The sequence below is a fragment of the Pygocentrus nattereri genome, chromosome 23, assembly GCF_015220715.1.
Source record: "Pygocentrus nattereri isolate fPygNat1 chromosome 23, fPygNat1.pri, whole genome shotgun sequence".
Taxonomy (NCBI): Eukaryota; Metazoa; Chordata; class Actinopteri; order Characiformes; family Serrasalmidae; genus Pygocentrus; species Pygocentrus nattereri.
The window spans coordinates 14,271,088-14,298,966 of NC_051233.1; the positions used below are offsets into that span (position 1 = coordinate 14,271,088).

The following is a 27,879-nucleotide window of genomic DNA, read 5'->3' on the forward strand; positions in this document are numbered from 1 at the left end:
GAGGACCCTGGTCGCCTGGCCAGAGAAACGAACCCAGGCCCCCTTTGCTGTGAGGCAACAGCGCTACCCACCACACCACCGTGCTGCCCACTATAAAAATACATAAACATGTAAATGTCATTATTTAAAAGCATAGTGGTTTCTTTTTAAGAAGTTTTGGATGATGGATTCATTGTCTGTATTGGTAAAAAATGGTATAACACTATCTCTGAATACTGCTGCATGATACCTGTGCTGTTATGTCAGCATAGACCATGGGTATTCAACTAAATCTTAGTAGGTCCAGTTACATCAAATTTCTTGCTTACTTGCAACTAATAAAATAAATAAGATGCATCAAATATGCTTTAATAAACGGTTTAATTTTGAACATACTTTTTTGTCATTTAATGATCATTTTGTTCTGATCTCATTTAAAATTTGTATGATTATTGGCCATTGGAAAATGCAGTCTTTTCGGAAGAAATGATTCTTAAAACGTTTAAAATATATAAGTATTTGTCCTCACTTTGCAAAAATAAAATAAATGAATTCAAAATAAAATTTAAATAGATCATAAAAGCTGAATGAAAAAAGAGATTTTTACACTCTTGTGCTGTCAGGGAATGGACAAGTATTCTGGTGGAGTCTTTAGGTTGAGCCTTGAGTTTATTTATGTATCATCAAAACTGTTTTTTTTTTTTTTTTTCCCCCCAAGTAAGTTAATAAGTGATGGTTTTTGCAGTGATGCTGCTGCTTTTCACTTTTTACGTTTCACTTTTGACTCTGAACAGATGAGATGTGTCAGGCACAAAGTGCATTTCTCTGTTCTGTCATTGAGTTTTCCTTTTTTTTATTTATTTAACTGCACAGACCAGACATTGTAAATAGAATTAAAAATCAAAGAAAATATTCACTTTCTGGCATGCTATCTAGAACTACGAGTACTTCAGATTGAAAGAGAATGTGTTGTATTCAATTCTATATATAACTTTTTGAGAATAGTTCCATATAGCACTAGAACAGTTCAAATATTGTTACAAGCTTGACATCATAACAATAGCAGAACATTTTTTGTGCTATATAGAACCATTTTCAAGCAATATCTTTTTTGGGAGTGTATAAGTCACTTTAATACAGGCTTTTCTGGTAATGTTCAGAGATAATCATCAGTACACCAGTAGTGAGCCCCCCCACCCCTTTACTGATTTTATTGACCTGTGTTGTTTAGAATACTTGGAATAGATTTGCTGACTATATAGCGCACCAGTAATCCTTGCCAATTATATCACAAAACAAGTTAGGCCTGTTGATTTCCTTATCTCCTCCACCTCATCCCTGCACAGCTATACGTGTCCTCGGAGAGCCGCTTCAACACGCTGGCTGAGTTGGTCCATCACCATTCCACTGTGGCGGATGGCCTCATCACGACGCTACATTATCCAGCACCTAAACGCAACAAGCCCACAATCTACGGGGTTTCACCTAACTATGACAAGTGGGAGATGGAGCGCACAGACATTACTATGAAACACAAGCTGGGTGGAGGCCAGTATGGCGAAGTGTACGAGGGAGTTTGGAAGAAGTACAATCTCACTGTTGCTGTGAAAACCCTAAAAGTTAGTATGCCTGTGTTATTTTGCAAATGCATATATGGAACACAGTGTTTTTTTTTGTCCAAGCATAGCTGTAATAATGAGTTATAAGAGCATATACAAAACACATCTAAATGAAACTAGACTGTCCCCATGGCTGTACTACATATTGCTGGCAACACTGCTTGTTTGAGCAGGACTAGCTTTTGATTCCTCCTTTTCCTATAGGAAGACACAATGGAGGTAGAAGAGTTCCTGAAGGAGGCTGCTGTCATGAAAGAAATCAAGCATCCCAACCTGGTCCAGCTATTAGGTGAGTCTACTCTTGAGGAGAATAAAGAGTCATAAGCTGAGCTATCTGATTTAGTCTTTAATGAATGTTCAGGTGAGTTAATAGTTTACAAATAAGATTTTCAATATTTTTGTTCATTATTTGACTACCTTTTATAAAAGTCAAAGAGCTCTAACTTATACGAACCTCTCTGTCTTAGGTGTGTGTACACGGGAGCCTCCCTTTTACATCATCACAGAGTTTATGACCCATGGTAACCTGCTGGACTACCTGCGTGAGTGTAATCGTGAGGAGGTGAACGCTGTGGTGCTGCTCTACATGGCCACTCAGATCTCCTCTGCTATGGAGTACTTGGAGAAGAAGAATTTCATCCACAGGTACTGACCAAAAACCAGATCACTTCACATTGAGACATGTTAAAAGCATGTTTACCAGTGCTTTTGCTAACAACAGCTTGTATGTAATATTCATGAATGTAGTGTTTTTTTTCCCAGTTTCCATGTGTATACATCATATACATCATCTTATTCAGTTGTTCATTACTGTAATATAATAAAGTTTTTACTTTGACAGCTTTTTGCCAATAACACAACATTTCACTGAAGTACTCTAATAATTAATAAATAACTCTATAATTTCCATAATATGTTAACAATAAATGAGCTCTGATCCAATCCTTCTAAAGCAGCTTGGGACGATTGTAAAAAGTGAACTGAACTGAATTGACCATACCATAAAGTACTATATTCAGTCTCTTACTCATGGAAATCCTCATGTGAAATTAACAGGTATCATTTTTGCAATCCTCCTACAGGGACTTGGCTGCCCGCAACTGCTTGGTTGGGGAGAACCACTTGGTGAAGGTGGCAGATTTTGGCTTGAGTCGTCTGATGACGGGGGACACATACACAGCCCATGCTGGAGCCAAGTTTCCTATTAAATGGACTGCACCAGAGAGCTTGGCGTACAATAAATTCTCTATCAAGTCAGATGTATGGGGTGAGAAGTTAAAATCCTTTTTTTTTTTTTTTTTAAATTGATTGCAACTGGATTTATGTGAAATTGCTAAGTCCTTATTGCTCTCCCTGTGCCTCAGCTTTTGGAGTTCTGCTGTGGGAGATTGCCACCTATGGGATGTCCCCATATCCTGGGATTGATTTATCGCAGGTATACGAGCTATTAGAGAAAGACTACCGAATGGACAGACCTGAAGGATGCCCAGAAAAGGTCTATGAACTGATGAGAGCCTGTGAGTAGCCAACCATTGGATATTGCCACTTTTGTGGCCACATAGTTATTTATTGCAATATAGCACTTAGTGTTATCTTAAGCTGCTTTTCTGTTGCACTGACCTGGTCTTTGGCCAACAGGTTGGAAATGGAACCCAACAGAGCGGCCATCCTTTGCTGAGACTCATCAAGCTTTTGAAACAATGTTTCAGGAATCCAGCATCTCAGATGGTAAATGAGCATCTCTGACTAGAGTAACCATACTTTGTGTTTGTTTTTCCAGTGTATAATAGACAATTTTCCTGGCTAATATCATGCTGTTTACCTTTGGTAGAGGTGGAAAAAGAATTGGGGAAAAAAGGTAAGAAGCTGACACTTGGCACTATACAGCAGGCCCCAGAGCTGCCTACCAAAACCAGAACACTACGTAGAAACATGGACAAAGATGGGGACAGCCCTGGTGAGTATGCCTACAGCAGCATGCACTGTTGTAAATAAATTGTGAAGAACAGCAAAAATTTTTGGAAAAAAAAAGTTGTAAATTTTGAAAACACTGTCTCTAACAAATAAGACATTTGAACAAATAAGCAGTATACAAGAGTAGCCTACCGCTAACAAGTGGTTAAACTATTCTGATGTGTGTGTATTATTACCAGATGCTGCTGAGGCAGAAGTAGCCATATCGCCAATGCTTCCGCGAAAGGAGAGGCCTTTGGTAGATAGTAACCTAAATGAGGATGATAGATTGTTGCCCAAGGACAAGTCTAAGAGCAGCCTAAACCCCTTCAACTTGATTAAAAAGAAGAAAAAAACTGCCCCTGCTCCTCCAAAACGTAGCAGCTCCTTTAAAGAGGACAGGCACCTTGACCCCAGAGGCTTGGGTCCTGACACTAGGGATGATTTCAACGGCTCACTGATTACAGATGCCAATTTAGGCATGGATCATTTAAAATTCCTTTGTTCCAATAATAACGGAGCTGGAGGTGTCACCAACGGAGCCCCGACATATCCTGGTCAGATCTTCTCCTCGCAATCACGGAAAAAAGTCACACCAGCAACTCCTGGCGCTGGTGGGAAGATGGCCACAACACCACCCAGCGATGAAGATTTCATAACCTCCAACTCCAAGCGCTTCCTGAGGTCCTCTTCTGCTTCCAGCATGCCTCCAGGGTCTGACCGTACAGAATGGAAGTCAGTCACACTCCCCCGTGACCTGCAGCCTCGCCACTTTGACTCGGGTACCTTGGGGGGCAAGCCCGCCCTGCCTCGAAAGAGGGCAAATGAGGTCAAACCAGAGAATGCCCCACGTGGCGGAACGCTCACTCCACCCCCACGCCTACCCAAAAAGACTGAAGATGCTTCGGATGATGTTTTCAAGGATGCTGAGTCGAGTCCGGGATCAAGCCCCCAAACCTTAACCCCCAAGCTGGGTCATCGCGCACAAGCGCAGAGTGACAACTCAAAAACGAGTGCCCTGCAAGCTGACCTGCTCAAGTCTAGCGCATTCCCTGCAGTTGGGGCCGCTGGGGAGGAATGCAGAGCACGCAGACACAAACAACCTCTAGACCTTTCTGCTCAGAGGGAAAGGGATAGAGGGAAATTTTCCAAACCCAAGCCAGCTCCTCCGCCACCACCTTCAAGCGTCAAATCTGGAAAGATTTCAAGGAGCCCTACTCAAGACTTGTCTTCTGACACTAAAGTCAAAGGCACTCCTGACATAAGCCCCTCAAGCTCTGGCTCAGTTGAACAAGGAAAGCCCCTCGCATCTCAGGAAGGCACCAAAAAACTTAACACCTCAAAAGGACAGCCATCAAGGACCTCTTCGACTTCCCCTACTAGTCCACCACTGGGAGCAGGGTCAAGCTCTCCTGTTGATCAAGCATCGGCCACGGCTTTCATCCCTCTCATGAATACCCGCCGCTCCTTGCGAAAAACCCGTCAGCCGACCGAACGCATCTCCAACTCGGCCATCACCCGGGAGATGGTCCTGGAGAGCACAGAGCTCCTGCGTGCTGCTATCAGCAGGAACTCTGAGCAAATGGGAAGTCACAGTGCAGTCTTGGAGGCTGGAAAGAACCTGTCCAAGTACTGCGTGAGCTATGTGGAGTCCATACAGCAGATGAGGAACAAGTTTGCCTTTCGCGAGGCTATCAACAAGTTGGAAAGCAGCCTGAGGGAGCTGCAGATTTGCCCTACAGCCACTGGGGGTGCCAACACACCACAGGACTTCACCAAGCTGCTCTCCTCGGTCAAGGAGATAAGTGACATTGTCCAGAGGTAGCGGAAGTGCCTGAATCCTGTGCTATTTCTTTTGTTTTTTTCCCTTTTTGTGGTAACCAACAGATTAATGATCTCACCAAAACAGATCTAAAGCGGGGAAGCATTTTCTGAATGGCTGTGACATGCTATAGACTTTATTTACACTAAGCAAACTGAAATCACCTCTTGCTTTCACAAAATACTGGAGGACTCATAAAAGGTGTCTTGTTACTGTGCACAAATTTCAGAGGAACCTGAATACGTGTAGGGTTTTGTCCTCAAAGAATCTTGAAGTATGAAATGCAATTCAGTTTGGCCTTCTTGAAAAGGTCCCAGCCCATGTCTTACTTACTTGAGAAGAGTTGGATTCTTAATTCCACTTCTTATCTCTTAATGTTTCTTAATGTGCCTTCTTTCACATTGCCAGTGACAGTATCAAAAAGTCAAACCTCATATGCCATATTGCCTGGCTCCCACTTTTCTGGGATCAAGATAAATCCAATTTTCTAGGGATCATGATAGATACACTTTAATTACATAATGAACATGGTTTTGATAAAGACCGTACATATGGCTGAAACATGCAACTTTCTTCTAGACTTTTGCTCCCTATCTAGGCTTTTCTTTTCTTTCTTGTGGTTGCAAATGTTGTAAAGGGCTTTGGTGAGTGATGTGAATGGTCCCATGATGTGAGGAATGGTTGTTCATATTGAGCCCAGTTTTAAGTATTATGGATAGAACACTGTGCCATGAAGATTCCAGATCAGTGTGGTTCTTTTCACTGTGCCACTAGACTATGGAACAAGTGTGCCTTAATCGCTATTGCTTGAATCACATGCAGTCGCTCTTACAGACTGTCACCAAGAATCAGCAACACAGCTTAGGGAAAAAATATATATGTATGACTGAACTTTATAAATTATGCATTCATCTACGGTAATGGACATGGATGATTCTGAACACTACTGTCTCCAGCAGCTGGAGAAAGACTAGTAACTAAGACCAGCAAAGCGAGAACCTATGGAATGTTTTATTTTATATAATGTTTTGAAAGGAATGCCAGCCACCACTCATGATGTCATTTCCTATTGTTTTGGACACCACTCTCAGAACTGCCAAAAGGCTTTAAGGATTATAATCACTTTAACATCAAGGATGTCCCTTGAGGTCTTCTGCAGCAAGTCTCATGGTTCAGGAGCACGGTCACTCTTGCCTTATAAACATCATTGTTAATGGTAAGAATTGATGTATTGAGCTCTAAGAAAATGATCTGCTTAACAAACCAATGAACCTTTACTGCTAATTCAGAAATTCACATTTGTTTTTACTTGTATTGTTGAAATAATACAATTGTTTTACAGTATTAGTGTTAGCATTTCCAACACTTAGCCCTCTGACTGCGATGCTTGAGGATGAAGCCAACCACAAGCTGCCTTTGTTTCAACATGGTACTGCCAATGTTGACTTTTTTTTGTCATAAAAATCATGCCACTACTCTCTACTTTTGTATGCGAGCACCACACTTTTGTACACTAATTTGCTCGCCCTTTGTAAATACACATTTCTTACTCTTTTCTTTTTCCCTCCCTGTAACCATGGTGCAATTTCTTGCATAAAATACAAAGCAATTTTGCTACTTGAAAGATTGCAGTTTTTGTTCATGGGCAATCTGTACTGGAGAAATGGCAGTATTTAAGGTGGAGTTCCACAGAATTTTTTTTTTAAATATCTGCATAATCAATTACAGATATAGAAGTCATTGAGAATGGTTTGATATGAAATATTCCATTCTAGAGTAATTGAATAGGAATTGCACGCTCATGCAATTTTAATACATTAACTGGTTATAAATACACTGGCTATTTGGCTTAGACTCTTCTATGATTTTAATATGCATTTGCAGTGGAGCGGTACATGCAGAGCATTAAAAGGCAAAATAGTCCCTTCACATTTATCAATTATTCATCATTAACATTACATATAAAAACACATGCAGATTCATGTGTTTTTGGCTAGTATATTAAATGGTTAGATTTGTTTTGTAGACATTGTGACCCTTGGTTCATCACCACTGTAAGGAGAAAGAATGAATGAACACCAAACCACTCTGAATGACTTGGTTTACATCTCAGCGATTACATTATGCAGAAAATTACAAAAATTGTGGAATTTCACTTTAGGTAATTATGCAAGTGAGAAGTTTGCCAAAGTGTGAAGTCTTACAGTGAGAATTGTGTGTGAAATAGGAATCAAGATGCTTAGTGTTGTACTGTGCAGCACATTGATACTTCCAGCATTAAGTGTTGCTCTGAGTCCAGTTGATGTTAGCAATACGGTACTGTTGAAGCCTAAGCTATATCACAAAAAAGTCACACTCAACAGATCCAGTAGAATGTTTTCTGTCTAGAACATTTTATTATCATTATTAAAATCAAAATGTCAACATTTTAAAATCATATACACGCAAGAACGCATTTTAAATGTTAGCACAGCTCCTTCAGATTTTATACATATGTATAAATTTATACATACGTTTTAAACTTATGTGAACATATAGAAGTGGTCATTCAGACAGCAAAGAAATGGACAGAGCACAAGGAGGACTCCACCCTAAAACCAAACTCAATCACTCCTGCTACCAGACAGCACAACTGCCTCCTATAGAAGAACTTTGGGCATAAGAGTTCAGTGAGGAGATGGACAGACATATTTTGTCACATATAAGCCAGGTTTCAATTGGGATACAAGTCCGAGTGCCGCACCAGTCCCTGCTTTCAGAGTCTGCTACTACTTTTAGCTAGAGAACAGGTGCATAGTGGAATCGAACACTCAGCACCGAAAGTCTGTCCACACACGCACACAATTAGTCATAGAAAATGTTAAAGAATTTCCTAGGCAAGAGTTACCAGAGACTCATAACAGCTGTACATTGGAGTCAGTGCTGCTGTCTGTCTTGCATCATCACCAACAGATATTTTGCCATATATACAGCTGCTGAATACGAAGTATTTTATAATGGTAGATGAGTCTGATTCCCCATTCTAACACTGCAGCGAAAGCTAGTTTGTTGGGATTTGGGGTTTGCGCTTTGCGATGTTATTATACAAGCCTATATGACAGCAGCCAGTCACATTTACAGCCAGAATGTGAGACAAGCACGTCTATCACAGCGTTCACTAGAACTTTTTCCTGTCACACTGTTCTCCAAGAGCTAAAGTAAAATATAGCGATATTGTAAAACAGTATGTTTTATTTTGACAGAAAGAAGTCCAATCTGCAGTATGTAGAACAAGCGCAACAAAGTAAGATTAAACAGTGATGGTAATAATATTAACAATCATAACAATAAGGCAACAACAAAAAAATGCTGGTAAGGACAGATGGAGTTCTAATTGATATGGTCAAGAAAGAAGGGATGGCAGAAATGTGGAGGGGGGTTGGTGCAATGAAACAAATATTCAAAAAATATAATCATGTAAAATGCAGGGTGGGGGGAGGTGTCTTTCGTTAAAGTGTCATTATCTGAGTGAGAAGACTCCGTTCCCCCATTACCCCAAAGAACTAGCAAATGCAACGGGTGTGCCCCCCCACTGGCCCATCCACCTATTCATCCATATGTACACGATTACATTACTGGAGATATTCCCCATAACCTTTTCTATCATGTTCTCCCTCTTGATGAGAAGCTGTATTCAGGTGTGGAGGTGGCTGTTTTGCAACAATTCAGTGTTGTCAGCATCTTCAGCATTTGGAGGCATTGTTCTGAGATTCTGACTGGATGTTCTCTCAGAGCTGCAGGCCCTTCTGGGCTACTTGACAGTGTGGACCACAAATAAGAATTCTTATTGACCAAGACCAGCTCACACTGCTTTCAATTGGTCCCTCAAACACCTTCAAATGCCTTAAAATGAACAGTCACAACTATTGTATGCCACAACATTCTCCTGTGGCTGCCATACGTGAATATACAAACAACTCAATCCCTTGACACTGAGGGCTGAACGTCATCATTAAGTTCAGGAGAATCTTATTCTCATAACAATATTAAACTAAACCATGCGAGGGAGAGACATAAACCGAGCACTACTTCCTATGATGCTCTGGATTCTCAGAATCTCATGAAGAAAACTGATGTGTAAATTATTGAGCTATAAAATAAATGAATAAAAATAACCTGCTTGGTTCTCTCAGCTGTCTCTCACATAGTCAATGACCTTTTTCCTTTAACAGGTTTGTACCATGTGATGTATCCATGGATAGTGAACAGTGACGGGTATAGTCGGAGCATGACAGAGGGTGGGAGAAGACCAATGGGGGGTGGGGGGGGTGGTAAACAGGTGAGAGTGAGAGAGATGAAAGGGAAGGAGAGGGTAAACAGCCAAGCCTGTCCGTTGTTTCCTCCCTTGTCGACCCCTGCTCATGCTCCCCTGCAGGTCAGGACAGGGCAGAGTGAGGCCCAAATGGGATAATAAAAGAGGACTAATGGATGAGGAGAAGGTTTGGGGTGGTGCTGGGTAGGATAGGCAGGCAGGCGGGTGGCGTTGGTCATTAGCAGCCGCATCCTTCCCTCTGAGGTTGTGGTTCGCTGGTTAACCGGCCACCCTGAGGCGCAGAGGGCTTGTGTTGGACCCCTGATTCAGCTGCATTCAGGTCCAGGCTGCCATCCTGAATGTTTTGGTAGATCTTTTTTGCCGCTTCCAGGAAAGCATCCTCCACATTTTCACCTCTGTCAGAGACAGACACGGGTAAGACAACTAGAAATGGTCCCTTAGTCACTACAGCAGTGGCTCCCAACGAGATATACCCTCCTGAGAGGGCATGTTCAACTCCAGCTTGTTAAAGCAATGGCTAAAGCCAAAATTACACAATTTCTGCTTGAATCCAGATGTAGTTAATCAGCCAGGGCATGTTTGTTTCTTTAGTCTTGCTCTGTGGCTATGTAGCCAAAAATGAATGGGAAATTACAGCGTGTCCACCTATTTGGAATTACTAGACGACTCAGCAAAGTTGATTTAGGTGAATTTAGATGAATCAAGTCATTGGCTTAGGCATGCAGTTTGCATAATCTTAAGCTGTGGCTGTAAGGTTATATTATTTGTTGGCTACATTAGCTGCAGTGAAAAGTAGCAAACTTGCCTTGACTTATTGACTACATTTGTGAAAAGGAACAAATCTGTGAATCTGATGGACAAACCATCAAATCTGCATATGAGAACAAAGACAGCTTTGGACTGGAACTAAAATCAGCTCTCATCTCATGCAAAACACCACAGTTATTCTTGCTACTGTCAACTTACGTTTTCGCACTGGCTTCTAGAAATAGCAGACCTGCAGAACAAAGGACAGACAGTAAAACAAGCAATTCTGTATAGCACATCTTTTTTTTGCTTCAGGAAGCTGTTAAGTTTGCAACATATTCAATCATACTGTCATATATACACACCATATGTCCAAATATTTCTACATGCCTGCTCATCTAACATTCTTCTAATATTAATAATAGGGAGTTTGTTCTTTTTTTGGCCACAGTAAAAGCCTCTACTCTCCTGGCAAGGCTTTACACTAGATGTTGGAACATTGCTATGAGCATCCGACTGCATTCAAGAGCAGTACTATCAGCACTGATGCTCGATTATTAGTTCTGGATCACAAATGCCAATCCAAATCATCCCAAAACGCACGGAGTGGTACCCCATTGTTTTTTTGGCTTTTTGCTTCTATTAGGAATTGTGAACGTAGACACATGCATGGCTGCTCCAGAGCATCCCATTCTTTTGGCAATGCTCTTCTTTATACAAGCCAGGTGTGGAGCTGAATACATGTGTCAGTATTGGGTGCACCTTAAAGTAGATGAATTCGCTAATTAGAAGATTCTTTTGGACATGCACTATATTTTATTGTGAGTGCTGCACTGAAATAGTAAAGACAGCTGCAACTGCCATAACCCATCTCACCATTCTCCTCAGCAAACTGTTTGGCTTCTTCATACGTCACATCTCGCTGGGCCTCCAGGTCTGCTTTGTTGCCTATGAGAATGATCACCTAACAGACACACACACACACACAAAATCTGGTAAATTCTGAAGACATTCATGGTTGAGAATGAAACAACACAAGAATATTTAATCAAGTTTAATGACAGTGTTGTTCCACTCAGCAAAACAAAGGTAGCCCTGGCTGTCTACTCACAGTATTAGGGTTGGTGAGGTTCCTAGCATCAGTAAGCCAGCTGCTGAGGTGGTTATATGTGCTTCTCCTGTTGTATACACAGAAAGAGAAAGAAAACTGGTTGTCATGACAGCAGTCAAGGACACAAAGCGCACCAGGAGAGCACAGCAGACAGATGGCATATGAACACCTGTCATTAGAGACCCGCATGGGACGTATCAAAACATTGCTGACACTAACCTGGCTGCCGCAGCAAATCTTTGGCTTTTTTTTAGCTCAAAGTTTTGGATTCAACAATTTCAACCATGTCCTGTAACCACTTCCTTGTAATCTTCCTCTATGAAATGTCTCTTGTATAAAGCTGCCTTCTAGAGGATTTCCATAAGTAGAAACCACATCTCCAGGGTCTGTTCTAAGATCATTTAGGAGGAATGGGCATTAGTTGTTGTGTTAGTTTGCAGACAGCTGCTATAAAACTTCTCTTCATCTTATTTATCAGTAGAACTGATCTTAAAAATATTATCCTTAAAAATAAACACTTAAAACAGGATAAGTATGAATCTAAAGTAATTATTAAAAAATATATCTAATTTATAAAACTTCCCTCAACCACTAGTGGTGCAACAATACAATTTATCGTATAGCGATATTTGCATCTAGGGATGCATCAATGCCATTTTTCTACAGACAGTGTACATGTACATATTTTTTTAGTACTCACCTATACCATACTGAGTTACCTACTTAGAATTAAGTAGTTAGTGTAAATGAGAGCAATTAACCTTTGATATGCTATTGAGTAGTGCTGTAGTGGAGAAGAGAAGATTTTGTTCCATGTCAGAAAAACGCTTATGTAGTTTTGATCATCTGAGATTTTCAAGAGTCACTGTAGCACACAGGCAGCAGGAATCATATCCGAGGTGTTCACGTGTGGAGTTCTCTCAGTTCTCTTCTTCTCTCAGTCTTCTGAGTGGCTGGTTGTGCTGTAGTTGAATGTACCCTGAAGCCAAATATACAGTGAGTGATATTAGAAATCTTGTTCTGACTTGCTCTGGACCTTTCCGGCAAAATGAAATAGGCTAAATGATGTCAACAAGCAGCACACTATGCTGTTACAAAAAGGTGAGAAAGAATGTTGGAGCCTGGAAGCTTGGAAAGGGTTACAAAACTATTTCTAAGTCTCTGGGACTCCAGCGTACCACAGTGAAAGCCACTATTTCCACAAGGAGAAAACATAGAACAGTGGTGAATCTTCCCAGAAGTGGCCAGCCTTCCAAAATTCCGCAAAGAACACAGCTACTGTTGCTGCAGGAGGTCAGAAAAGAAACCTGACGAACATCTATGGAACAGTAAGCTTCACAATCCTGATTCTACCATCAGAAAGAGACTGGGCAAAATGGTATCTACCAGGGAGAGTTGCATGGCAAAAGCGACTGCCAGAGAAACATACAGGCTCATCTCACACTTGCCAAAAAACACCTTGATGAACCCCAAGCCTTTTGGACTAATGTTCTGTGGATAGAGTTGAAAGTGAAACTTTTTGGAAGGAAGGGGCCCTGTTACATCTTGCAAAAAGCTAACACAGCATTCCACAATAAGAACATCATACCAACAGCCAAACATGGTAGCGGCAGAGTAGGGATGCTTTGCTGACTCAGGACCTGGGCAACTTGCCATAATTGACAGAACCACGATTTCTGCTCACTAGCAGAAAAGCATGCAGGAGAAATGTCTGGACATCAGTCTATGACCTAAAGCTGAAGTGCAACTGGGTTATGCAGCAAGACCATGATCTGAAGCACAAGACCAAGTCCAGTGCTGAAGAAAAAAAAAAAAAAAAAAGTAAGAATTCGGAGTTGCCTAGTTGAAGTTCTTACTTGAACCCCACTCAGATGTTGTGAGTTTATGCTGGAAAGCCCAAAACGTGGCTGAATCAAGCCAACTCTGCAAAGAAGAGTGTTCCTCCACATCAACGTAAACACTGCTCTTCAGTTACTAGAAGTACATGGTTGTAATTGATGCGGATAGAAATGGCAAAATCAGGTGACATTTGGGGGCAATTACTTTTTCACATGTGAAAAATCTTTCACTTAATGAAATGCTTATTTAAAATTTTTTTGTGCTTCTTCGTGTCCTCCTTGTGTTATATTACATTCTGTATGAGGATCTGAAACCATTTATTGTGGCAAACACGCAAAAACAAAAAAAAAAAAGAAAAAAGAAAAAAAAGGATTACAATTGGGGTAAAACGACAATTGTAAAAATTGCAATGTAGCTCCAAGTAGAGGCCAACACGTATAAGGGTCTGAGTTGTCTATAGAGGAATCCTATGCAGTGTTTGTTTTTGTTTTCTGTTCCATTACAGTTCCATGTGGAATCTCTGGCCTAAAACAGACCGAGGTGAGATCACGTAACGTACCTGGTGATGTCGTACACCATGAGTGCTCCAGCGGCTCCCCTGTAGTAGCTGCGTGTGACGGCCCTGAAACGTTCCTGCCCTGCCGTGTCCCAGATCTGCAGCTTGATCTTCTGCCCGCTCACCTCGATTATCCTCGTCCCAAACTCCACGCCGATCGTGTGGGGGCAGTCTGCCATGACTATGGGGAAAGAAACGATTTACTGGATTTGAAGACACATTCTGAATGAAATGTATTTCATTCTACAGTCAGAATTGGAGGATCGCTGGAAATACATGGTCAATTTTTCATGAGGCATTTGATGAATTAATCATCGTATGCATTTTTTAACAACTTAAATATCATTTATAAAATGTCCTTGACAAAGCACAGTACCATTCAGCAATCATGCGGTGCATTACACAACCTAATAATGCAGTGGTTCTCAAACCAGTCCTCAGGGCCCACAGAAGGTCTATATTTTTTATCTCCAACCTAACACAATGTATACTGTTAGAAGAAAAAAAAAAAAAAAAAAACATGACTGTCTAGGGGGGCCTAGCAAATGGTCTGAGAACCTGTTTTCCAGTCTGCCGTCATTCACACACATACATTGACATGAAAACTTGCAATGAAGAAAGTAAGTAGTTCAGAAACCAATCCACTATAGTAGGGTTCAGTGGCACCATTCCTAAGAGAAAAGGTTAACCAAATGTTACTGAAACTTCTGTTGTACATTGAAATTTAAATACAGGGGTACCTGCTGTGGAATTACTTGATTCATAGAATCACAGTCCAACATTTTTACAGTTTTCTTGATTAATTTTTTTGTTTGTTTTTTTTTGGTAAAAATCTGTTGCTTACCATACCATGTTCAAAAAGTTCTGATTTGCCCATAAAGAAATAAATACTTAATCTATACGTTGGCTTAATAATGACCGTAAACTGCTGCTGTGCTGTATTTGTGATTGACCATTCAAAATTAGTTTGTATGCATGCATATAAATGAATGACACAAGCTGACAAATTTTGATCTAGCCAAATAACAGGTTAAGAGACGGCTGGCTGCCTCATTGGCATGGACAGCTGAAGGCCATGTTAGAGATCAACACTAATAAAATGCAACATGTGGTTCTCTCATTCCAGGGTACTTTGACCCTGAGCCCATCGATAGAGCTGCCCTTCCAGCTGTAATTAACTTGTTTGTTTAAAGCTGATAACAGTAATTATATCAGTTCCAATTCACGTTTTCCCCAATGCAGCAGAATGGTCTCAGTGAGACACATAAATTCTTCATCCACACACATTTGCATACACAGACATGTCTGAGCTCATTTTTATTCAAAGGAGTATATTTTTGTAACTATAAAGGGTTGCAGACGTACACCACCAAGATCTTGCCTGTTCCCATAGAAGAAGACAAAGAGGCCAAATGAAAATGAACAGCAATATCTCTCTACCTCAATGAAATTAACTAAAACCCTAGAGCAGCTGGGGTTACCACTTAACACGCTAATTCTCCATTTCTATGCCTTTTTCTCCTTCTGTTGCACCCTGCAAGCCTTTCTTTTCAGACTGCACACAAGGAGAGGCAACTCTTCAGACCTGAACTGCCACACAGTTCTCGTTTGTTTCGTGCTCTCAATGGGCCGCTTGTGCAAGACGATGCAGGATGCGTCCTCAGTGAATGATGAGCACCACATCTGCAGTTCCGCTCCCTTATTTAAGGACCCAGATCTTACAGTGAAAAACTGCAGCATTTTGTGGCACAGACACCTCATCCTTCTCCACATGAGCAATCATGCACTATTCACCATTCACTATTAAGAGCCTCATTTACAGCTGCATCTACATAAATTACCAATTTAGAAAAGTATTACCCTTACTTGTCTTACATGTAAATGTTAATGAAGACATATTATGAATTTTGATTCAGGAGGGAAATGGGAAAGAGCGATACTTACATTTCTTTTCTGTAAACTGGTGAAGCAAACATGACTTTCCTACCCCCATGTCTCCTGAAGAAAGGACACAAGGAACAGGTTATAAGCCACACAGTCATAATAGCAATATTTCACATTACAATGACTATTTCTGATACTGACGGTGAGAAAGCTATGATGAGATAAGGCAAACTCATGAGGGAAGGTAGCTGAAAGGAAGCAAAGCTAATGACTGCATAGTCATCAGAGATCAAATATGAATGGAATGCCGGCTGCCAGCAGAGTGTATGAAGTGTCAGCCATGGACCTATATAGTTATCTCCAACTGTCCCACATATTACCTCTAATGCTCTCCCAGTCTTACTCACCGATGATGATGTATTTAAAAATGTAGGAGTAGTTGTACGGTGCGGTCGCCATTGTGGCTCTGAAAAACAAAAACAAACAAAAAAAAGGCAAATAGTCAAAAAGCTAATCTAACTATTTTCATGCATGTAGATGTCACAGTTTTCTACTGTGTAATAGATTCCGTGGATTAATGTTGAGCTGCACTGCATCCATTAACTGCATTTCACGCTCTTTCAAATATGTACCTGAGGCAACTCTGTAGTTGCACATAACATGCATAAACACTTTGAGGAACAATGTACTCAGTGAAGCCGTTTACACTTTGCATTAACGGTTACATTTTTCACTGTGTGCCCAATACAATCAAATGAGCTCTGCTTTTACTTACAAGAATTTGTGGTCAGGATAACAAATATGTTTATTATATGTGCATCGTATTTACAATTAATAAACATGCTTCAGTACCAAAAAAGTATCAGATGTTGCTTTTTTTTTTTACTTTACATTAGTAAGAACATTGCTGTTGTGGTGAACCTCCACCTGCCTGGTACACCCCATCATCCAATCTAGTTTGTCATTAGGGTCTGTCAAGCTACTACAGTGACGGCCTCTTGCTACACCATTAGTTTATTTTTTATTTAACACCTCATTTTAACTGAGATTTTATTCATAGAGTAATATTAAACATCAGCTACTGAAAAATCAACTACGGTGCCAGGCTCAGCAGAAGGACCACATAACTAAACAAAGTCAGATTTCATGCAATTAGTTCCTTTTCCAATTAGTTCCCAGTTCATTTTCCTTTTGGCTTGGACACTTCTGATTTCTTAAATTGAAAAAAGGCACTTTGATTCAGCGTTGCTTATCTTCCAGCCTGTTTTCTTGTTTATCCTCTCACTGGTTAGTCAACAGATGCACTTCCACTCATGTAATTGTATATGGACATACAAACCTAATTCTAAAAATGTTGGGACAGTTTGTGGAATACTGATTAAAACAGAAAGCAGTACTTAGTCAATTCTGTTTGACATGTACTGAATTGGAAATAGTACAAAAACTTAAAAAAATGTAATGCTTTAATTTACTTGTATTTTTGTCAATATATGCTCATTCCAAATGTGATATTTGCAACACATTCCAAAAAACATTGGGACAGGAACATGTCTACTGTGTTACCTTTACTTAAACAACACCTAATAGCCTAAACATTAAAAAAAAAAAAAAAAGAAACCCACAAACTGATCCAGTTTTGAAAGCAGTTATGCCATTCTTCTGTTACACAAGCCTTCGGTCGTGCAACCATACAGGACCTTCGCTGTCTGATTCTGAGCTTAGCAGGACACACCTTTTCAATGGGAAATATGCACCCGCATTCTCTGATTACGCAGCCATGCCATTGTAACATGCACAATGTGGCTTGGTGTTGTCGTGTTAAAATAAGCCTGGGTGTCCCTTAAAAGACAGCACCTAAAAGGCAACACATCCAAAATGTGTTCAGGATTGATGGTGCTTTCACAGATGTGCAGGTTACCCACAAAAACCACCCTACATCATGACAGTTCCTGGCTTTTGAACTTTATGCTGGTTGCAATCGGGTTGGTCCTTTTCTTCTTTGGCCTGGAGTACGCAGTGTTCATTATTTCCACAAATAATTTGACAGGTTGACTCACAAGACCACAATATACATTTACACTTTGTATCAGTCTGTTTCAAATGAGCTTGAGTCCAGAGAAGTCAGTAGCATTTTTTTCTTTTAACTCTGACGTACGGCCTTCACTGTGCATTATACAGTCTTAAAGTGCATTTCTGGATGTAGCAACAGATAGTGTTTACTCACAGCAGTTTGTCAAAGATTTGCCAGATCCATTCAGTATCTAATCTCAGTAGTAATTTTTTGATATTACACACTTTAGAGGGTGAAATACCTAAAATTCTTACAAATGTTCACTGAGGAAAGTTATTCTCAAAGTGTTGGGTTTTTTTCGCATTTTTTGGTAAAGTGGTAATAATCATAAACAGATCAAAATGTGACCCAATAATGGTAGACAGCTTCAATACACAAATATATACTTTTGAGGGTATAACAAAATTGTCATGACTGATTAAGTCGGGTTGGTTACAGTACCAAAATGATCCATAACCACACCAAAAAAAAAAAACTGCTGGCTATGAATAATGTCCACTGAACTATGAAACTCAAGATTTTTTTTTTTTTTGTTTAAACTTTTTAGCCGGATTATTGCCCTCACTGTTTAATTCAACTACATCTTAAGTGGCCCAAATAATGTATTATTGCATTATCTGTAAATTAAGACTTCAACCAAACTCAATTTTATTTTCCCGCCTGTCCACTTACGTTTGTATGGGTTTATGTGCCAAAAATGAATGCAACTCAGTTTTACATGATCTTCATATCTTAGAATTACAGGCCGTTTCTGTCATTGTGTCTTTACGACCAATATACATATATGAAATTATTATTTTTTGATTGCTGCGGCATTCAAAGAAGCAGTCTGGTGGCCTTGTGACTTTAATGATGCAAATGAATGAATGGATGGATGTATGTGTGTAGATCTACACATCACCACAAATCAATGAATTCCTAACTGATTTTGCAGAATAGTTAGTCTTTAACATTGGGGAGTGAATGGCATATTCTTTCTATGTTAAAGTACATACCACGTCTCACTCCTTTGTTTAAAAAAAAAAAAACTTTTCCCTGATATGGGCCATTTATGTGGACTCAATTAAATTACTAATGAAGTTATAACTTCATGGATTGTACCTGGCTAAATAAAGGTTAAATAAATAACTAATAATAATGAATCAGAGGCAACACCAGCGCCAGAGAGCGGCAGTTGCAATACAGAACTCCTGTCAGACCCTGCTGATAAAAATTCCAAGAATCACTAATCCAATTCTGCTAGGCAAGGAAGCAGACAGCACAGACAGTAATAAGAGGAGACAAAAGCCAGACTCCCAAAGGTTAGATCATTGTGTTATGCCTTACGAGCTATATTTCCAGTAGTAATCTGACCTGTAGTTCATCAGCTGGAAAGAAAACCTTTGGAATATGACAGAACAGTGTTAAGTATTCTATGCTTTCGGACAAGGCCTAAATAACAAGGTAAGTTCTATTACCAACATGTTACTGCAAAAAGCCACACACACAGAGAAACTTTAAAACACACAAGTGGCCTAAATTATTTTTTTAAATTATTTCACAGAATAGCAATGAAGCTAAACATCAAAGCAAAATCTGACTTTTATAGAAAATCTTTCATGGAAATCACACACTGAACTGCAGCAAGTTTTTCTAAGAAATTGTGTTTTTGAAAAGCCGTCAAACCGGTCTTTGAGATTACCATCAATTTTAAGAAAAGTATAATAGGCTACTGATAAACAAGTTCGTCTTGCAATGCACAAAACTGACAAACTGAGCCTGAGCCTAAGACAGTTACTGACAGTTACACCAGTCCAAATCCTTACTATGTAGTCACAGACATTAAGGAAGGTCCCTACAATAAGCTCTAAAATGCCCCACAGCCTGTTTCCTTGCCTCCCCTCACATGACCCTACATCATGAGGTGCATTCATTAGAACACATCTGAGGCATGGCAGAAATCTACTGCCACATTCCCACTCTCCTCCAAAACCTTACAGCATCTCATCAGTGAACTTACATGCACCCACCATCCTTCACCCTGAGCAGCAGCTGCCGTTACCAGCTAATCCAAGTCAAACCATAAATCTGAGCTCAGAGCAAGGAAGGAATACAAACTCTACTAAATACTCACACCACAACATACTACACTGATAAAATATAAACTCTTCCCACTTCGAAACTTCCTTAACAGGGCTATGGGCATCCATTACGGAGAGGCAGAGGAAAGCATGTGATCAGACTGCAGTCTCAGCACTTCCCTCCTCTGATTCAAAAACTCATATCTTCCCTCAAATGCCTTTCTATACTGTTTTCTCTTAACGCAAATATTCAACAGATTAAAAACGGAAATTGCTTGTTATTAATAAGGGCACTGAACTCCCTGCTAAAGTGACTAACATTGAGAATTAACCAGATGTACTAGGAACTACACCCTCAATCAGGAGCACTGTAAATCAACTACCCCTCCCTACACAACCTCAAAGAGGACTGACTTTATCGGCAACATAAGCCCTGGAGAATGTGAAACTCAATTCTGGCGAATATCAAAAGAGGCTACCAGTAAAGATTAATCGTTCTCTTACGTTAGGATCATTAGCGATACATCTACAATAAACCAGGCGAGAAACTGAGTCTGTGGTTTCTTTCGGGCCTACTTGTCACAGTTCTGGTACGACAGTTAACAGTGAGAGAAGACTGATAAGACAATTAGCTAATGCACTTACAGTTAACCCTATTAACGTTACCTACATTTCTCGAGCAACACAGGATGGGGACTAACAGTTATCCAGTTTCAAGAGCTAAGTTAGCTGAGCTAACGTACACTGTACGACAGTCGCTTAGTCAGGACAGTCAAAAAAGGAGTAGGTTAGGTTAGCTGGGTACTGACTTTACCTAGCTAACGCTAACCTAGCTAACTGGCATAAGACGTGTCATACAGCACCGCATTAGGTGGTTTAGGCATTTATCTATAAATGTCACAATGCTTTCAACTTACTGAGAGAAGCAGTGGCGTCACTAGAGGCAACGTTATGCGTTAGAAAGTTAGCTACTGATGATAATGGTTTCTCTAACCACCCAGCACCGATTAATAAGCTCGCTACGGCGGATAAATGAACCGAACACTAAATGACACTCATGACAACCAAGGCTGCTGCAACGTTAACGTTAACTGAATAGCTGGCCCACTGCCTCTGCCTTAACCAACCACCGTTAACGTTAGCTAACCTAAATATTGTCTAACGTTAGCCGGCTAGCTCGCAAGCCGAACAAAATAAAAACATCCCAATACTACGACATAACAAACTCTGTTAATACAGGCATAAAACTGGCTAAAAACTACCAGATACTGACTCAAATATAACAAACTGAATGTAAGTTATGACGAAAAATTAAGGACATTTGGGTGTAGTCCCGTCACCTCCTTCCTGTTTTTCCTAACGACACAAACTGCCCATCAATTTTCTCTTTGCACCAGCTAAGCTAAGCTAAGCTAAGCTAGTTTGCTATTTAGCCTAGCTAAGCTAACTGAAAAGCCAACTACCTGGACAAGTTAGCGGTGTAGCTATGCTATCCGGCTAGCCAGGTGTTATTCCTCCAAATATTAGCTCTGAAAGGTGGACAAGAGATGCGTTTTTCGTGCCATCGTTGCCGCAGTGTCCGACAAAATCACGAGCTTCTACTACCGCGCTGTGTGTCCTTACCAGGGATGGTGTTGTTTATTTCAGCGCCTTGAGTTTCCCGAAGGGATCTGCAGGTTTTCCTGAGCTGAACACACAGAGAGGGAGAGAGAGGGAGGGGGGGGAGAGAGGGAGAGAGAGAGAGAGAGAGAAAGAGAGAGAGAGAGGCTGCCTCCAAGATGGCGATGCGTAAAGCACAGGGTTTCCTCTATCGTATACAATGGGCTTGTGGGACAAAGGGCATCTGTGCAGAATGTAAATTCGCTTAAATTTAACAAACACGCGATGATGCGGTTAAATTATCTAGCGTTGTGATCTTTTGTTGAAATAGTTATTTCACGCGTTGATGGATTGATAGTTTAGAATGAACATTCATCCCTACTGATCAAAATAAGAAATCACAGCTTGGAGACAACAGGCCAGTTGTTACAAAAATTCTACTATTTGAAAAGATAAAGTATGTGTAGTTTCTTTTCTGTTAGGCAAAACTGCGATTTAAAGGCCTAATTTTCTAAACATTTAATCTTTCATAATGTTTATGTGGGTTTATGTATCAGAAACATTCATAATTCATTACCTTTTGATGTCATAATTTAAAAGACTTTATTATTCTTTGTCGTGGTATATATAAATGGGCTCTATTCTAATTTGCTGCCATGTGTGCCTCATTCAATAAACACTCCTTATAACTTCACTGAAAATGGGGCCGGGCTAAAGTGCTGTAGGCTGAATAAGCGATATATGTAAATATGCTGGGTTTCATGACGTCACAAAAACTATTAATTCAAACCAGTGTGGTGGTGCAGCTTGTTTTCTATACATAGACTGTACTCACTGGGGATAGAATACTGCATTTTGAAACTTTAATAATGTTTACATGCTACATTAAACTCTTATTGCAAAAAGTTTTTTCATGATCTGGGGCCTAACTCACACACAAGCTCTGAACTCATTAGTGAAAGGTTGGGTATCAGTAGCAACTAAAATAGCAAGTAGGCCAGATCTATATGTGGAGGTTAATTATTCATGTTGTTTTGTAATGGAAAAAAGTCACCACTTGTGTTTTAAAGGTCAGAGCACCTTTATTCTGAAAACATATACACATCCTGCAGTGATTTCCTCCATCCAGAATATGGCTGTTCCACCTCTTCAGGGTCCCTGGGCTTCGGCCTAATGAAGGCTGACTTTTTATTAATATGACTTTCAATTATTTGTGTCAAACTATAATGCTGAACAGTTGATCATCTATAATAGTGTACAGTATTTACACTCTCTGATGTTGCTTTTCAGTTTTTGCAGTATATTTGCAATATATATATAGCTAATGGCCACATCTATGACTCCAAACATAGCAGTGGTCCTGTTAACCTAGCAGTCATACTCTACTTTTTGCACTTTACACATGGTATCCAGGAGTTCACAGTTTAATGGAAATTCCACCAATTTTTCTAAATTTCTTCATATGTAAATGATTATAAGAGTCATTTGAAGAGGTTTGATGTGAAATACTCTATTCTAAATTGGTCACAGTGGCTTAGGCTTTTGACCTAAAACATATTTTTTTAAAAATCTATTATTGGCGAAAGCATACATGCACCACTATCAACGTTATATAAAAAAGACATGCAGGTTCACTGGTCATTGTGGATAATAAATTAAACTTGTGTTATAGATCCCTTGTTTCTGTCACCACTACTGTAAAGAAATCCACATCTGTAAGCTTCTTCACAGTGCACCATTTATTTTATTTATATCCAACAATTGAATTAAGCAGCATATGCATGTAATGGTAAGAACTCCCATGAGTGTCATTTACTGGACGCTATATTTGTAAAATCTATAAAAACTAAATAAATATAAAGTTTACTTTCTGTGAATGTTTCATGTTAAGGCAACTGTGTAAGGTTCCCTTTGGTCCTAGTCTAATGAAAACAAGCTATATCAAGTCTGTGAGACATTTTGTCATCATACAATAGCAGCAATCAGGACACATGAGCTGATTAACTTTATTAATGCAAATTTAAATATAATCTTATAACATAATATATATATCGGGAAATATTGTGATGTTGAATTTTGTCAATACTGCCCATTACTATCATAAACTAACACCTGAAAACCCTTTACATCACTGTTCCTGCTGTACAGTAAGAACATCCGTTCGTTTGAATCTCTGGTTTTAAAGTCAATGAGAAATCCCTGGAGTGGAACCCTCAGGGCAGGCCTAATGATATCTTGTAGATGAAAATACATATGCATCCTTTTTTTCATATTTATGCAACATAATAATGCTTGTATTTAAACTCCACAAGTACTCTGGATTCATTGTTAAGTTTTGGATGGATACAGACAGGTTATATAAACAACCAATCAGGAATTATTTTTCTCTGTGGTATCTAGATAGATGTACCTAATCGAAAGTTCTAATGCCTTAGATTAATCATCAGCATAATTTCAAACTGACAGTGGTATCAATCAACTACATTTCGATTTCCAATATGAGATAAAACAACACTCGATGTCTTTTGGAAGTACTACATTCATTCACTGACTGTGTATAGTAGCAGCGGGTAATCATTGGGCTGTTAGAAATGGAATATTGCACTGGCAACTCTATACTAGCCTCTCTACAAAACGGTCACTGAAAAATTCTTACAAGATGAGATATATGTCTGTCACAAACATCAAGTAAAACATGGAATATATTTTAGAAGCTTCAATTGTCTGTGTTGAATCTTGAGCAGCCAAAACACATTAATGCAGATCACTGGTAGCTTAATGCTAACAAACTATTAGAATCCTATAGAGCATTTTAGTACAGGAAGAGGGACTGCTGTTCCTCATGGCTCCAGGATGAGCAATTAGATCCCATTGTTTTGAAGTAAATGTGTCCCAAAGTCTGAAAATCATGGTATAACCTTATGAATTGTCACTACCAAAACATATTTTCTTAATAAACTTTGTTTTAATGAAAAATATTATATATTTTTATATATTATTAAATATATTATTAAACATATTCATTGATTTAAAGTGTTCAAAGCTGTGTTTGCAAGACATGTACTGATTAGCATTTTTGAGTTATATTCAAAATTAATTAAAATTGTCACTACCAAAACAGTCACTACCAAAACATTTGGTAAAGTTCTGGAGCTGTTATTATTGTATTGGTAGTGACAATTTTTATTATATTATGTTTAATCACTTTTAATAAAATAATCATAATTAAGGTATAGGGTTATCAAAGCAAAAGTTTAGTCTAAAGTCCAAGTCAGTTAGAAGTCCAAAATGGGTTTTCAACTGTAACTTTAAACAATGTTTGAAGAATGGTCCAAGTAAAATGCTTAAATATGAACTGTTTGGGTGTCTTGAGTTAATGATACAAACAATAATCCACTTTCCTTTAAAATTCTTTAATAATAATTATATTTAGCTGTAATAATTTTAAAGATGGCTTCATTTATATACAGTCATAAAACAACAACAAATTCATGCAATACATGGGTCTTAGTATCAGCCCAAAAAGGACTGTCTGTATTTGAAGAAAATTCAAAAGATTTGAAAGACCACATGATGATAGAAAATGTAGTCCATGCAAGAATACGACTGGCAAATGACATCTGATCACATGGCTTTAGAATCAGACCTTATTCATGTTCTTCAGAGCAATTGCTCTTTTCTGTAATGATAAGCAAATAATGGTTACAGTGACCAGAACACAATTATATACAACAATCCTTTTCCACTGTCCTTTACTGCCCCACACACCTCTCCCCCCTTTCCATAATGGAGGTCCAGATTTGTCTCAAGAAACGATGGGTGGTCTGAGTTGTTCAACCATCTCCCTCTGATAGTGCAACTAAATAAAAAAAAGGAAATAAATAAATAAAATAAATCTTGTTTTTATGTGGAATATGAATTCTGCCCTTTCTCATGTAATTCAATTGCTTTCCTGACTGACAGTGGAAATGTATTATAACGACACGTTATTCAAAGCCTGAATACAGAAGGACAACACATGAGAAAATTTTGTTTTCCATTGAACTGCCCCTGATACCATTTCCAAGGTTTTGGCTGTAAACAGGTCCTATCATCCTCAGGCAATATCCTTCATCACAGTTGGATCCACACTATGGTTAGGCTGACCAGCAGGCACATGTAATGCAGTAAGCCTGGGTGTCGGGAGGGGGCGCCATTACACAAGTCAGAATCACAGCAGTGGATGCTCACTCCTGGCAGCTCCTGTTGTTGGCAGTGACGGGAGGTAGCACAGCCACTGGTCAGGACAATGCCCAGAGCCGCTGTGGAGGCAGGGAAAGAGAGCACGTGTTAAAGTCATCATGCAAACAAAACGATTTCCTACTTAAAGGGAATTAAGTTATTAAGGTGCAAGTAATTCAAAGTTGTTTGTTGTGAAATGTTTAATTGCAGAGAAACTTAGCGACTTTTATTGTTGTATTTCTCTACAGTAGTGTCATAGGAACCAGGGGCTCCAAAACCACCCCTGAACCAACACTTCTTAGTTTGTATATGTAATGTTGATAAGGGTAAAATAGTGATAAATTTGAAAAAAAAAAAAATAAAATAAGGGGACTGTTTTACTTTAAAACACCTTGCATGTACCCCATGTACCATGACCTTTAGGCCAAAATCATGTTTCAAAACTATCTTTAAAAATGTCTCAGGCATCCTGAAGTGTATTCACAAACATGTCATGTATTAACTTTCTGTGATGGAGTTTTGAAAGACATTAAACCCTTCAGATGTATGATTATCACCACTATGAACATTTTAACTTAGTTGCTTTTTAGAACAGAGCATTTCACATCAAACCACTTTGTTTGTTTATTTATTAACCATTGAATTAAGCAGAGGTTTTTAAATATCAGTGGAATTCCCCTTTGAGAATGCTGACATTAGTCTATAAATGACATTAGTAGTACTTCAGAAACAAAAAGGGAGGGATACAAGAGCATGCCAGCCTCTCAATTCTGTTTTCCATTCAAACTAAAGATGGCACCGATCTAATCCTGTATCAGTATCAGGCCAAGATCAGTAGAAACTACTGCATCGGAAACTGGAGTTGAGTACTGTGGAGTAAAGATTCAATTAAAGAAGCTCCTTTCAAAGCTTAGTAGCTGTAATGAAAAATATCCAACTATCACTAGGCATTAGCTAATAGGTTTCAATGTCAAATACTGTTAGCATCTCCAATTCTAACTGCTTTCCCATATCTTAGGCTTCATCAGAGAGGCTCAGGCTGTCTCTTTTCACAGACAAAGCACACTTATGCATGTATTTACAGTTGTTGTCTGTTTAATGTAGCAATGCAATCTCTTGATACTGCCAATTATAAATCCATGCCCAATTGCCCACATTCAGCAAGTTTGAACAAAGCATTCTCTTGCCTACTCCAAAGGGAAGGATGAATGAGCAGGTCCTATTGCAAGTCCAGGTGAACAACAATGCCTGGATGTCAAGGAATCCTTGAAAAGTCATCACTTGCTCTCATTCAGCTATTTTACACAATAAGGCAGTCATTGTCATCACACATTTACAATCATAGGATTTTTGAATATTAAAATTATTATAACAATTCAGATGACATGTTGGCCTTTTTGTGATTTGATTTGCTGGTGACTTTACGGTGGCAGCTCAGCTCAGTTCACTTCAGTTGACTGGATGAAATAATAAATACATGAAATGAAAGAGGTTCACTTATATCTTTCATGTGGATTTAGGTACTAAGAACAGCCATCATTCATTTTTACACAACCATGTTCCAACCTCTTTATATCCATTAGATTTAAACAGTCTGTTTTTTATGGAACCCTAAGACTGATATTTGTAAAAGAGCTAGGTTGTGATCGGTTGCCCTGTATTGTGGAGCTCTGTTTTGATTGGCTGCCCTGTGCTTCATTCAAAAAAAGGCTGAAACACTTCAGTGTTAATGGCCAGAGCTATGTTTCTATAGGCTGAATACACAGGGATGTATATATGTTGGCTAGAGTTCACATGAACATGAAAGGTGAATGTGCATATGTGGACTCGGAAGTGAGTGGTATATTTTGAAACTTTAACAGTGTTTACATATATATCAAAATCATTTATTTAAAAAAGCATAGACAACTTTTTCAGATTTTCTTGACCTTTGACAGCAACTAAGACAAATATTACAGACACATCCTGGAAAAATCAAACTTTACTAGGCAATGAAGTAAAATCAAGGCAGATCATGATGTGACATTTCCACTATCCTGGTCCACTTTCTGCTGAGACAGGTGCTAGTAACAGCTTTCATACTGCTTTTTCTAAGATGTGCAGTTT

The 27,879-nt window shown here is 39.2% G+C and overlaps 2 protein-coding genes across 4 annotated transcripts in view; one reads left to right on the top strand and one right to left on the bottom strand.

Moving 5' to 3' along the window:
- The window catches only part of abl1 (c-abl oncogene 1, non-receptor tyrosine kinase), a 35,506-nt gene extending 28,509 nt beyond the window's left edge, over window positions 1-6,997 (top strand). For both annotated transcript variants that reach the window (XM_017701662.1, XM_017701663.2), the window contains exons 4-11: window positions 1,326-1,598; window positions 1,803-1,887; window positions 2,066-2,243; window positions 2,681-2,865; window positions 2,963-3,115; window positions 3,237-3,326; window positions 3,430-3,555; window positions 3,752-6,997. In XM_017701662.1, the coding sequence (XP_017557151.1) occupies window positions 1,326-1,598; window positions 1,803-1,887; window positions 2,066-2,243; window positions 2,681-2,865; window positions 2,963-3,115; window positions 3,237-3,326; window positions 3,430-3,555; window positions 3,752-5,376 (2,715 nt within the window). In that variant the 3' untranslated portion in view covers window positions 5,377-6,997. The remainder of the gene's footprint in view (window positions 1-1,325; window positions 1,599-1,802; window positions 1,888-2,065; window positions 2,244-2,680; window positions 2,866-2,962; window positions 3,116-3,236; window positions 3,327-3,429; window positions 3,556-3,751) is intronic.
- A 1,444-nt stretch (window positions 6,998-8,441) lies between these two features.
- rab14l (RAB14, member RAS oncogene family, like) lies at window positions 8,442-21,730 on the bottom strand. 2 transcript variants are annotated; one of them, XM_017701659.2, is made up of 8 exons: window positions 21,577-21,730; window positions 16,230-16,288; window positions 15,883-15,936; window positions 13,942-14,119; window positions 11,544-11,610; window positions 11,309-11,396; window positions 10,652-10,682; window positions 8,442-10,080 (listed from the first exon to the last, which is right to left on the bottom strand). In XM_017701659.2, the coding sequence occupies exons 2-8, from the start codon at window positions 16,279-16,281 to the stop codon at window positions 9,903-9,905; spliced, it is 648 nt and encodes a 215-aa protein (XP_017557148.1). In that variant the 5' UTR covers window positions 16,282-16,288; window positions 21,577-21,730; the 3' UTR covers window positions 8,442-9,902. The 2 variants fall into 2 exon arrangements, with proteins under 2 accessions (XP_017557148.1, XP_017557149.1); XM_017701660.2 differs by lacking the exon at window positions 21,577-21,730 and adding an exon at window positions 21,417-21,561.
- Between the last annotated feature and the right edge of the window lie 6,149 nt (window positions 21,731-27,879).